Source organism: Triticum urartu, chromosome 5A (genome assembly GCF_056163025.1).
Source record: "Triticum urartu cultivar PI428250 chromosome 5A, HENAU_Tu73, whole genome shotgun sequence".
NCBI lineage: Eukaryota > Viridiplantae > Streptophyta > Magnoliopsida > Poales > Poaceae > Triticum > Triticum urartu.
Genome location: NC_141877.1, coordinates 643,572,676 through 643,585,677, shown reverse-complemented (window position 1 = coordinate 643,585,677; position 13,002 = coordinate 643,572,676). Strand labels below are relative to the sequence as shown.

The 13,002-nt window shown below is 45.9% G+C and overlaps 1 protein-coding gene across 1 annotated transcript; it reads right to left on the bottom strand.

Annotated features, from left to right (window-relative positions):
- Positions 1 to 8,950: 8,950 nt before the first annotated feature.
- Positions 8,951 to 11,852, bottom strand: LOC125511353 (chitin elicitor-binding protein). The gene is made up of 4 exons (XM_048676699.2): positions 11,078 to 11,852; positions 9,715 to 9,832; positions 9,420 to 9,613; positions 8,951 to 9,311 (listed from the first exon to the last, which is right to left on the bottom strand). Exons 1-4 carry the CDS (start codon positions 11,736 to 11,738, stop codon positions 9,217 to 9,219), a joined length of 1,068 nt encoding a protein of 355 aa, XP_048532656.1. The 5' UTR covers positions 11,739 to 11,852; the 3' UTR covers positions 8,951 to 9,216.
- Positions 11,853 to 13,002: the final 1,150 nt, after the last annotated feature.

Here is a 13,002-nt window from a genome sequence, read left to right as displayed (position 1 = left end):
AGACGCAATTGCAAAAAATGACAGGAGTATACTGCTTATTGTAGGGGCCACAACTGAGGTGGCGACCCTCAAGCAGGCGCTGTCCGAGGCCAAGAAGAGAGCGGCCATGGAGCGCACCGAGCGGGAGAAATTTGAGGCGTAGGTCGGCGAGGTGCAGCAAGAGCTTCAGGCTCTCATGAAAAAACATGAGAGTTTGGAGCTCGACTCGAAGACGCGAGCGTCCGAGCTTGCTGCGGCCCTTAAAACTTCCAAATCTGCCAAGGCCGAAGCCCAGAAGGCCCTCCAGGAATTGGATGCGGTGAAAAAGATAGCGGCGGGTAAGGCATTCTCTATGCAAAGCAGACATATAAAAGTAAACTACTTGTTACTTACCCAAATCCCGAGCTCTCCAGGGGCATTCGCAGATCTTCCCCGCAGCGTATCCGATGCCGCCGCATTCTACCGAGCCGAGGAAGGCAGCTTCATCCCACGATGCCGCCGAATCAAGATAATACTAGTAACGGCAAGTAAATTTACAAAATCAACGCCCACAACAACCTGTGTTCTACTCGTGCATAGAAACTACGCATAGACCTAGTTCATGATGCCACTGTTGGGGAACGTAGCAGAATTTTAAAATTTTCTACGCATCACCAAGATCAATCTATGGAGTCATCTAGCAACGAGGGAAAGGGGAGTGCATCTACATACCCTTGTAGATCGCGAGCGCAAGCGTTCAAGAGAACGGGGTTGATGGAGTCGTACTCATCGTGATCCAAATCACCGATGACCAAGTGCCGAACGGACGTCACCTCCACGTTCAACACATGCACAGTTGGGAAGACGTCTCCTCCTTCTTGATCTAGCAAGGGAAGGAGAGGTTGATGGAGATCCAGCAGCACGACGGTGTGGTGGTGGAAGCAGCGGTGATCTCGGCAGGGCTTCGCCAAGCTCCAACGAGAGAGAGAGAGAGAGAGAGAGAGAGAGAGGTGTTACGTGGGGAGAGGGAGGCGCCAGAGACTTGGTGCGGCTGCCCTCCCTCCCCCCACTATATATAGGGCCCCTAGGGGGGCGCCGTCCCTAGGAGATGGGATCTCCAAGGGGGGGCGGCGGCCAAGGGGGACTTGCCCCCCAAGCCAAGTGGGGCGCCCCCCACCCCTAGGGTTTCCATCCCTAGGCGCAGGGAGAGGCCCATGGGGGGCGCACCAGCCCACCAGGGGATGGTTCCCCTCCCACTTCAGCCCATGGGGCCCTCCAGGATAGGTGGCCCCACCCGGTGGACCCCCGGGACCCTTCCGGTGGTCCCGGTACAATACCGATTACCCCCGAAACTTTCCCGATGGCCGAAACTGGACTTCCTATATATAAATCTTCACCTCCGGACCATTCCGGAACTCCTCGTGACGTCCGGGATCTCATCCGGGACTCCAAACAACTTTCGGGTTACCGCATACTAATATCTCTATAACCCTAGCATCACCGAACCTTAAGTGTGTAGACCCTGCGGGTTCGGGAGACACGTAGACATGACCGAGACAACTCTCCGTTCAATAACCAACAGCGGGATCTGGATACCCATGTTGGCTCCCACATGTTCCATGATGATCTCATCGGATGAACCACGATGTCGAGGATTCAATCAATCACGTATATAATTCCCTTTGTCAATCGGTACGTTACTTGCCCGAGATTCGATCGTCGGTATCCCAATACCTCGTTCAATCTCGTTACCGGCAAGTCACTTTACTCATACCGTAATGCATGATCCCGTGACCAAACACTTGGTCACATTGAGCTCATTATGATGATGCATTACCGAGTGGGCCCAGAGATACCTCTCCGTCATACGGGGTGACAAATTCCAGTCTCGATCCGTGTCAACCCAACAGATACTTTCGGGGATACCTGTAGTATACCTTTATAGTCACCCAGTTACGTTGTGACGTTTGGTACACCCAAAGCACTCCTACGGCATCCGGGAGTTACACAATCTCATGGTCTAAGGAAATGATACTTGACACTGGAAAAGCTCTAGCAAACGAACTACACGATCTTGTGCTATGCTTAGCATTGGGTCTTGTCCATCACATCATTCCTAATGATGTGATCCCGTTATCAATGACATCCAATGTCCATAGTCAGGAAACCGTGACTATCTATTGATCAACGAGCTAGTTAACTAGAGGCTTACTAGGGACATGTTATGGTCTATGTATTCACACATGTATTATGATTTCCGGATAACACAATTATAGCATGAAAAATAGACAATTATCATGAATAAGGAAATATAATAATAATCATTTTATTATTGCCTCTAGGGCATATTTCCAACAATAAGTGCCTGACTGCCCCTTCTCCTCCGCCACCATCCTCGTCACCTCTGATCCCGCCGCCCCATCCCCCCCCCCACCCGAAAGGAGGCAGCATCTTCGCCAGAGCCAGCCTCATTGTTGCTAGTGAGCTCCCTTTGTCCGATGCCTCTATGTATCCTCCTATATGCCCCTCTCTGTCTCACCCTCTCTCCCTCTCATATCTCGGTTTCTATTTTCTTCCTTGTTTAGCACTGTAAAAAATTGGATGCTTACTTGTTTGCTAAATTCTATGCCAATTTGGATGGTGCAAACATGTAGTGATATTGATGTTGATGACATGTAGTGAAAATTTTGTATGATTTATTGCTTAGTATGAATTTTGTAGTGGTATGGATTGATGTCTGCTTAGTAAAAAAAGTAAAGATTAAAAATTTCACATATGGATGCTGTAGATGGAGAAAGTGAAGCCTCTGAAAGCAATTTGGGGCAGTGTGGCTCATACCATTTATATGCATGTCGCGTAGAGGATGTCTATATTATTGTCGAAATCAGCAAATTGGTAACACTTCGGTAGTCCCCACCATACTTATAATCAAGCTTAACAACCCAATTGGTCTTTAGAAGTTTGGTTGCATGTCTTTTGATTGGGGCAAGGATAAAATCTAGTATGGGAAGGTCCACAATACTATGACAAGTATAAAATATATGATAGTTCATGTTGCAAGGAACTACAACTATGGCAAGACAAGGACTAAATTGATGAGGACATCGAGCGCGACACCTATGGTTATGACTAGAGACACTGCTTGACATTATCATTTAGAGATACAATTCAATAGTAGTATGCAGTTTATCTCATCAACATGTGTGTAGTTGAATCTAAACTACCTGTTTTTGTATTTGTAATGATTAAATTATGTTTGTTTGAGATTTATTTGTTGTATATTAAAGTATTGTGGTGTGTGTGTGTGTTTCTCTAGCTTAAAATTTTGTTGATCATTGTGTTTTCTGATCATTTGCATCTTTTAGTTGTTCATGAGTTTTTAGCTACTAAATTGACGTTGGAAGCCCATCAATGCATACTCAAGGTGACGTCCCCGATATATCACCTGGTTTCAAGGCTAGTGATGCAAGAAAATGCAAGCTCGTGAAGCTAGAACTGGAGGTAATTTGCGGTGTCGTGCGGCTCATGACATGGAGGTACCCTCATGAACTCCTCAACCCCATCTTGGATGACTTGTGCAGTGGAAAACAGCTTAGTGCCGACTGCATCTACAAAATCTGCGACTTGCTGCGCTGCTCATGGACGCCGCCGCCAACCCCTGCGCCTACTCCTGGCTTTTATTGGGACAATAGTGGGAATGTCACCATAATCATCAAGTTCACAAGGCGTCTTCGCCACAACCACCATATCCAGAGACCTTATTGCCACGACCACAATCACCTCAACTTGTCTGAGCCATGATGATGATGATTACACGGGTGGCAACGACGATAATGTCAATTATCTCTCAACTGTTTTAGCCATAGAGAGAAACTCGAGAGTGAACAACGCATGGCGGGAGAACCCCGAGTTCCTTCCGCTTCTCAAGATGCCTCTTCTTCGTACCATTCATGGCTTCTACATCGACGCTCTTCGCATACTGCCCAACCATGCCTTACGCGAGCAGCACCTCGTCAGTGCTGTCTTGACAGCCGGACACTGCTACGGCCCGATGGATCCTGGACCCGACGGTTTCGGCCCGATGTTTTATCAGAAATTCTGAAACATTGTCAAACCTCACATAAATTCCTTCATGGCTGATTTTCAGAACCTCTCCGCACAAACGGAATGCCTAAACAGAGCACACATCATTCTCTTGCCCAAAAAAGACCATGCTAACACACCAGATGCCTACCGCCCAATCTCCCTCCAAAACTGCCCAATAAAAGCTACAGAAAAAATACTCACAAACAGATTAAAACCATTAATCCCACTCCTCGTACATGGAAATTAGACTGGTTTTATCTCGGGCCGTTGCATCGCAGAAAACTTTGTCTTTGTTGCGGATATCATCAGCACCTGTCACTCCAGAAAAGCCCCAACTATGGTCATTAAACTTGACTTTAGCAAAGCCTTTGACTCCCTCCTGGGAATCCCTCGCGTCCATTCTAAAATGCCGTGGCTTCCCGACAAAATTCTGTAACTGGGTTAATGATCTCCTCCACACTGGGAAAACTGCAGTCATGCTAAACGGGATTCCAGGGAACTGGATTCGGTGCAAAAATGGCCTCATACAAGGCAACCCTATATCGCCCTACCTCTTCATCATTGTCGCCGATCTACTGCAGCAGATGATCAACCGAGACTGCAACCTTCTACATCTTAGTCACCCTCTATTCTCACACTTACCGCCCACAATCTTGCAATACGCCGATGACACCTTAATCATCGCCAAGGCTTCAGCTCTAGCAGCTGCCCAGCTAAAAAACATTCTTCACAAGTTCGCGTTAGCCACTGGCCTCACTATAAACTACACGAAAACCACCTTTGTACCCATGCACGTCTGCCCTAACATCGCTGCCGACATTGCCACCACCCTACAGTGCACAACCTCCACCTTCCCACAAATCTACCTAGGTTTACCCCTAGCACCCACACGCTTGCCTGCTAACGCTTTTCTACCAATCATTGACAGATGTCGAAATTTTCTAATTGGCTGGCGAGCCAAACTCCTCTCTAAGGGCGACAGACTCATCCTCCTGTCTGCTGTACTTGACTCCATCCTCGTCTACTTTATGTCTGTCTTCCTTATCCCAAAGAGCGTTCTAAAAACACTTGACTCGATTCGACGAGCCTTCTTTTGGGCTGCAGAGGAAACTTGCACCGGTGCTCAATGCCTAGTTGCCTGGAAAAATGTTTGTAAACCAAAAAGGTTTGGGAGCTTAGGACTCAAAAACCTCCACCAGCAGAATAAATGTCTCCTAATGAAATTTGCTGTCAAAGCAATGTTACCAAACCAGACACCCTGACTGGAATGGATTGATCTACAACACCCCAATGCCTTCATCGCCCCACATAATAATCGGTCCTTCCTTTGCCGTACCATTAACCACCACCTACCAGCATTACAGGCTATCTCCTTTGTAATCACAAACTCGGGCACCTTAACATATTTTTGGTTTGATGTTTGGCTTCACCATGAACCGCTTGCTGCTGCTTTTTCCCTGCCTTTTCTCGCACACTACATCAACACTTGCTCGTGTGGGTACTGTTTTTAATCATGGTTTAGAATCTATACTGCGGAACCGCCTAACATCTAATGCTACTGCCGAGTTGTGCTCCTTGTTGTCACTTCTACAGGACTTCCAGCCTTCACCGGAACCGGACGACCGCTACCTTAATGGCGGCCTGCGCTTCTCCACAAAGGCGACTTATGATCTGTCCGTACAGGTTGACAGCTCAAACGCTAACACTATCCCACTATCCCAATATGGTCTTCATGCGTCCCCAATAGAGTGAAGATTTTTGCCTGGCTATTATTTCATGGTCAGCTGAACTGCAAAGCCAATCTCCTTCGCAAGCATATTGTCTCCAACTCAACCTGCCCAAGATGTGGCTCGGATGGCGAATCTACTTCGCACATCTTTCTGGACTGCCCGCTCGCGCAGCGAATTTGGCAAAGGATTGGGCTCCGACCACCTCACTGCATAGACGAACTATGGGACTGCAGCCTGCCTCCCCAAGTTGATGCAGTCATCTGGCACTCCATGCTTCTGATCATTCTGTGGAAAATTTGGTGCTCCAGAAACGCAATGACTTTCAGACAGCAAAACCACCACAGTGTCTTCACCCTCAAGCAAATCATTGAAGAACTCATGCTCTGGACTTACAGGATGAAGAAACCAGCGCAGAAACAGGCCGCCTCTTCTTGGCGTTCCTACCTCTTATCACGTTTACACGTGCTTATATAATTCCCCTTTGTAATCAGTCAAACGATGGATTGCAAACTTGAGAAATATATTCAGGTGGGTCCCCCCGGTGATTTTTCAAAAAAAAAATGTTGTCTTCCCGGTCCCAGAGAAAATTTGCAATCGGGTTGGTACAGCCGATATTCTCGATGCTAGGTCGATGTCCCTTGTTGAATCTCGTTCCCTCAATGGCCTTGTCGTGTTCGTCCGCTCTACGTACTCAATCTCAGAGCTACAAGCAGTGATACTACTTTGCGAGCATCGCTTCAACCTCCCTGCAGACTTGTTGCAACAGGGCTCAAAGAACATATTATCCAATTTAGACCCTGTTCGGCACAAAGGGTATTAAAACATAGGAACTTGAAAAATCGTAGGAATAGAAAATGAAAACGGAGCAGAACAGAGGATCTAGAAACATAGGTAGGCTTGAGGGAAACGCGTTCGGCTGGCTGCAGGAATAACACAGGAGGCAGCTTATGCATGAAGTGTGAAGTACAGATTACAAAACATAATCTATTCGGCATGCAGAGTAGCTGCTTTTGTCTCCAAGCTGAAGTATGCATAGGAAAGGTATATTTTATTTGAATGCACAGTACAGCTGTCAGGCTCCATCAGTTGTTAGCGCTCGCCTGCCTCGGTCTTCCGCGAAAACAAGAGCTCTGATTGGATTTTTATTTTCCCGTGAAAGTACAGGATATGGAATCTTTCCAGAGGAATGTGAAGCCAAAAATCCTGCATGCTGAACGCTGGTTCTCTTACATTTCCTCCTTTTTTTATTCCTATACCTTTTCCTTTGAAATTCCTACAAACCGAACAGGTTGCCAAACACTCACAACCCTCCGCCTTTGAGGATTTCCTCAATTCGCTGAATCCCGGTAAACTTCATTGTCTGCGCTCCCTTATAGTATCTGACAGAAGTTTAGGCTATGCTCTCTCTGATGATACTTTAAACCGGATAAAGAAGATGGTGAGCAAGGAAACAACAGACAATGCAACAACAACGGTGCAAAGTCCTGCTCCTCGTCTGGGCCAGGCTAACTTATATAGAGTATCTGAAAGGAGGTCGACCTTCAAGTCTGAACATGCTTATGTTCGCACAAGATTGGAAAATTTACTGCTCCACTATGGCCACGATAAGGTATTAAATACTTTTGAGTAGTTGGCTTTTGCCTTTGTCAATTGTTCTTACAAATATGTCTAATTTCTCACCTCCTTGCTTCTTTTGATCACCTGTAGATTAATTATCATACTTAGCTTTTACTATTTTTGGTTGTCCTAACAAGTGTACTTAATATTCCACACCTCCTTGCTTGCTTTAGGGACACACATACAAGCTTGGTACTATTTGTGGAGTGACAACAGCCACATACCGCTACCGCTATTCCTTCTGCACAACCTGCTTTCATGTCAACTTTTTGGCGAGCAGTGATGTCTCAAATGATGCCACGGGTTCATTTTGCCGAATTCTGGAACCGAGCTGATGAAAGAATTGAGAAACAATCAACAAATTTGCCTTTCTGCTGCCCGCTGAGGGATTTCATCGATGCCTATTCCAGTAATCCTTCATCTCATCAGTAACTAAACTTACTTTACCAGTTATGATTATGATGGTTATGATTATGAGAGACAGCCGATGAAGCAAGACGCTGTTGAAACAGCCAAACAGGAAGACAAAAATTCTGCTGCTGCTTGTACTGGCACTCTGTTTAGGTGACCTACTTGACGCTTCCAAGTCTGCTAGAGCTTCTGTGTTATGTTATCACGCAACTATTGTTCTTAGTTACCGACACGAGCTTTTATAGATGAGATGAAGTAGTTCTCTTGTCAGAGCTGACAGGCCCTTCTTTCTTACAGGTGAATTGAGCAAGTTCATGGCAACGAGATTTAGTACATGGATTATCATAACTCTCCGTATCAAGTGTTTGTGCTAATTTGTCAAATTTGATAGTTTTACTGATGCAAAAGATGACCAAGGAGCAAAATTCTGAGTAGCAGTAGTACTGTAGTAGTATGATAAATTGAAGCTAAGAGATAATGCACGCAAAAGAAATGGCTTAAAAAGGCTCATGCCAAAGTTTCAATTCCAAAAGGAGCAAGGAGTCCAAGAATTGGATGCAACACACAAGGTAAATATGTATGAGGTATGAAAATGTGAAAATGGCAAGTCGAAGCAAGATCTCTAACATGTGCGCAATCAAGTAGTATGAGATGACCGATAAGTCTCATGGTGCAAGCAACACAAGTAGTATGATCCACAATATCTTCCGCGTGTGGCGGAGGTTCGGCTGTGTGAATGGCCGAGTGACACATTTTTTAAGGAGGCGGGAATTCATGATGATTTCTATTATTTGACGAAAAATGCCGGCATCGTCCCCTTCATCCAAGATAAGTGCGACCAATACCTCCTACTTACTAATACCTTCGTGCAAAACTTTCACTTTTATCCTAGGAAGGAACCAGATTCGATACTGCCCAGCCAGACCAGGAACCATCACTGACTCACTGCCGAATCAGACAACTTCATCCCCTAGGAAAGCTTGAAGATAAGATTGTGATGTATGGGGTCTTGTGGTTGTGTTCTATTGTCACCCTCGAGGCAACATGCGATTAGTGGACAAACATTTAGTAGGGGTGGGGTACGATGGCCTTATAGCAAAGGTCGCGATACACCGACAAAGTTTGATTGGTATAGTACCATTCTGAAGTTGTTTACTCTTGTAACGTTTTATTGCAATTACCCAATCTAATGAGTACAATTCACTTCCAGATGCAAACCTTACACATATGATTGCTTTATTCAGGCAGCTAGCGCCACTCATTCTCTAGAAGAATAGTCAAAAACAAAAAGCTCAACAAACCGGTCATCGGAATTTCAAGTTACAACAACAGTCACATCGATCGACAAATTGATGTACTATCGTGAGTCCTTTTTTCAAGATATATATACCAGCTAGAGTTGGCATCTTCGGTATCAAAGGAAGCATACCAATATCAACACCATGTGGAAGGAGATGGCAGATATCCTCCACATGGACCCCGCGAACACCGACCTCGAAGATCCTCCTTCTGCAATACCAACAAGAGGTTAGAGACACGTCTCATCGCCGGCTCAGATCGAGAAACTCGGTTGCTCGGGGCCCCAAGAGGGTCTGTGAGTTTAGAGGTTACACTTACTCTCGCATGCTGGTGCTGTCTGGTTTTTGAAAGGAGTGGTCTGTATGCTGAGTGAAGAGCTGTTGGAATAACCACTGTAAGCGCACATCTTGGATTCGCAACCGGTGCCGCTTGTGTCCCCAAGCTTGAGCCCTCCGCTGCACACCGGCACTGCCGGGCACCCCTTCTTGCCTTGCAGGGCGGTGCAGTTTAGCCTGGTAGCCACATGGGGAAGAAATGGTTATTCTCCTGGTCACTGCTTGAGAAATAGAAACAGCTCGAGAGATATGGAAGCAGGGGAGCTAAGTTTGCGTACTGGAAGGTGTTTGAACTGCAGCGGCACTGGATGCAGTCCTGCGCGGTGAGCGCGTAGGTGCCGTTCGGGATGCGCAGATCATGATCGGCCGAGCTGTTGCTGATTGATGAGCTGCAAACTGAGTACACAAAAATTCGACGAGCAGTTAGTACCAGATTCAGAATACATTTTGTATAAGTGGCTTTTTCTTATGAACCATAATGAATAGTGGTCAAAAGAATCCATGTATAATCTTCAAAAATGCGTGGGCACTGAGCAGTCCAGTCAGAGTCAACTTTGTGGATTGGTCGTATGTTCATAGCTTGAGACCAAAAAGTCAGAGAGTTTGCCCGGAGACAGCAACAGCTAACAACCAATTAAACAAGTCCAAGTAGGGCTCAATCAATTGAACCTTCAAAACTGATTTTCTTCAACAAATTTCACACCAGAGATGCATTTTTTTTCTGGACAATTAAACGGCTGCAATTTATTAGCTTTCTGCCCTGGCATACAGGATGTACAAATAGCGACATCTCTAAAAGCTTCCAAGTTGAGAGTGGAAGCATGAGGTCTCAATCTCTCTGAACAACTTAAACATGCGCATCAACCTCATCTTGTTCGGCTCGCCTAGTCATCGCTGAATATTTGGAATAAAGCTCCACACAAGCATACTTAATTTTCAGTTTCCCCGGTCCCAGGTCATGCATGTGGCCTTCCATAATTAACTCATTAGTTTATCCTAAATTGCATTCCGGCAAACTGTCACCAGTCAACTGAAAACTTCAACACAGACTTAGTGGCAGTACCTCATATTGCAAGAATAGTCCTAGTTACACCTTTTAAACTACTAAAACAATTACTGAATTAGATGAATCAGTCGAAGCATATGTGCGACGTTAAGAAGAGCACCGCACAAGCACTTCGCGGAGAAGATACCTGAATTTTCCATTCTTGATTATTAACTAGCATTCCGCAATAAATTTATTAGAATTACGTTCCATGTTACTTTTTAATCAGAACTATAACAGCAAGTCAGTAACACCTAAGCTCCATGGGGCAAATTACTAAACAAAGCAACTGAACTAGAATTTCCCCCGGCTGGTCCTGCGTGTAGTTGACTATAACTAATTTATCCTATTGTAATCCTAATAACTTGCATTCTTCCTTGGCACTCCTCTACTGGCAAGGTTCAAGATAAACTGAAATCTGAGTTCTCTTTTTGCGGGTGAAAAACTGAAATCTGAGTTCAGAACTTATCTCTGTAAGTAGTTCAGAACTCACAAGTTTGCAAGAACAATTAATAAACTCCATGTATTAATTGAACTAGTTGTATGTGCAAGAAAACATTAAGAGGAAACAGAGCGCGGGTAAGTAATTTACGTACCAGGGAGCGGGACATCAAGAACCTGGTCCTTCTGCAGTGTCTTGGGGTCGGCGATCTTGTTGAGCTTGAGCAGCGTGTCCTCGGTGACGCCGAAGGTGGCGGCGATGCCGGAGGTGCTCTCCCCGCCGCCGACGATGTGGGCGAGGTGGAAGACGGCGGCGCCGTCCACGGGGTCGCAGCTGCAGGGCAGCGGGATCCAGAGCTTCTGGCCGATAGTAATGAGGTTGACGTCGGCGATCTTGTTGGCGGTGGCGATCTCCTGGTAGGTGACGAGGGCGTCGAAGGAGTTGCGGGCGATGGCGTCCAGCCCGTCCTGCGGCTGCACGGTGTAGACGGGCTTGTGGTCCGACTGGCCGACGCCGTTGCCGGCGCAGAGGCAGCGGAAGGGGATGCGGACGGTGGCCTGGGCGGCGACGCGCGTCTTGGGGGAGGTGGCGAGCGGGCGGCCGTTGGCGCCGAGGAGGCCGGCGAGGGTGGTGGTGTTGAAGCGGGCGAGGAGGTCCCCGTAGGTGGTGGCGTTGGGCACGCGGTAGCCGATGGCGGAGTCGCAGGTGGTGCCCCGCGGCGCGCTGCAGGTGAAGTTGGTCGCCGTGGCCGTCGCGGCGAGGTGCAGGAGGACGAGGAGGACGGCGGCCGGCGCGGCCAGCCGGGCGGGCGGCATGGTGGGAGTGGGAATGTGGAGTTTTGACTGCGGCGTTGACGCGGGTGGAGGAGGACGAGATGATGCTCGGCAGCTTTGCTCACGGGAGGCCCGGCTTAAATGGTTGTATGTGCTGTGTGGGCTCCTGCCCCCATTTATTCGTTTTTGGCTCGAAATGGAGGATGAACCTCCGGCTTGCTTAGCCGACCTGTGATCCCAAAGTGTGTGAAATAATGGGGATAAAATCGTACTAATCCCTTCATTTACTTATACAAGGCCACTATGAAATACTATACATTTTGCATCTATACAAGGCCACTAGCGTTAATCGAGGTAAAATTAATGATATTTTCTTGTACTAGCAATTTGTTTAATACTTGCATGCATGCAGTCATAATGATAGTCAGCTACTTCCTTCACACAGTTTTCCTGTATGCATGTGGTGTACTCCCTTGGTCTCTTTTTAGTCTGCATATAAGGTTTTGGTCAAAGTCAAACTTTATAAAGTTTGACCAACTATGTATTAAATAATATCAACATTCACAATATAAAATCAATATTATAATAATCTATTTTCATACTATATAGTCTTAGTATTGTAGGTGTTCATATTTTCTAATATAAATTTGGTCAAACTTTATGTAGTTTGACTTTGATCAAATTTTATACGAGGGGTAAAAAGAAACAGAGGAAGTATTAATGATCTCAGTGAATGAAAAGAAAAACTAAGGCCTCATTCAGTTTGGAGGATTTCTATGGGGAATACATAGTAACAAGGATTCCGTAGGAAATTTTCTTATAGATGCATTCGGTTTGTAGGAAACGCGTATGAGAATTTTATAGGAGTACTATTTATTTCCTATGTTTATGGAGGAATATACGTATATACTTAAAGCTCATTTTATGCGTAGGAACGAGGCAAGACAATTCCTTAGAATGACAAGTGTCATCCTATGAAATTCCTATACTACTCCTAATTCCTACATCTTGGTTTCCTCCAAACCGAATGAGGCCTAACTTGCAAAGAATGCATTAAATTTTATATTGGTATCTGTAATCTTAGTTTGTGGCCTTGTATATAAAAATGGAGGGAGCACTAGATATGCAGGAGTACAACTTATAAACCTGTAAAGTTCTTTCAAAACAAACCGCTAAAAATCATCGACGATACGCCATGCCGCTGTAAGTTCCGGTCTATTAATTTTGTACGTTTAAGAGCGCCTGTAAAATTTATCCGTTTTCTAGAATCTGAGAATTTTGCAGGTTCCGGTCAAATTATTATTAT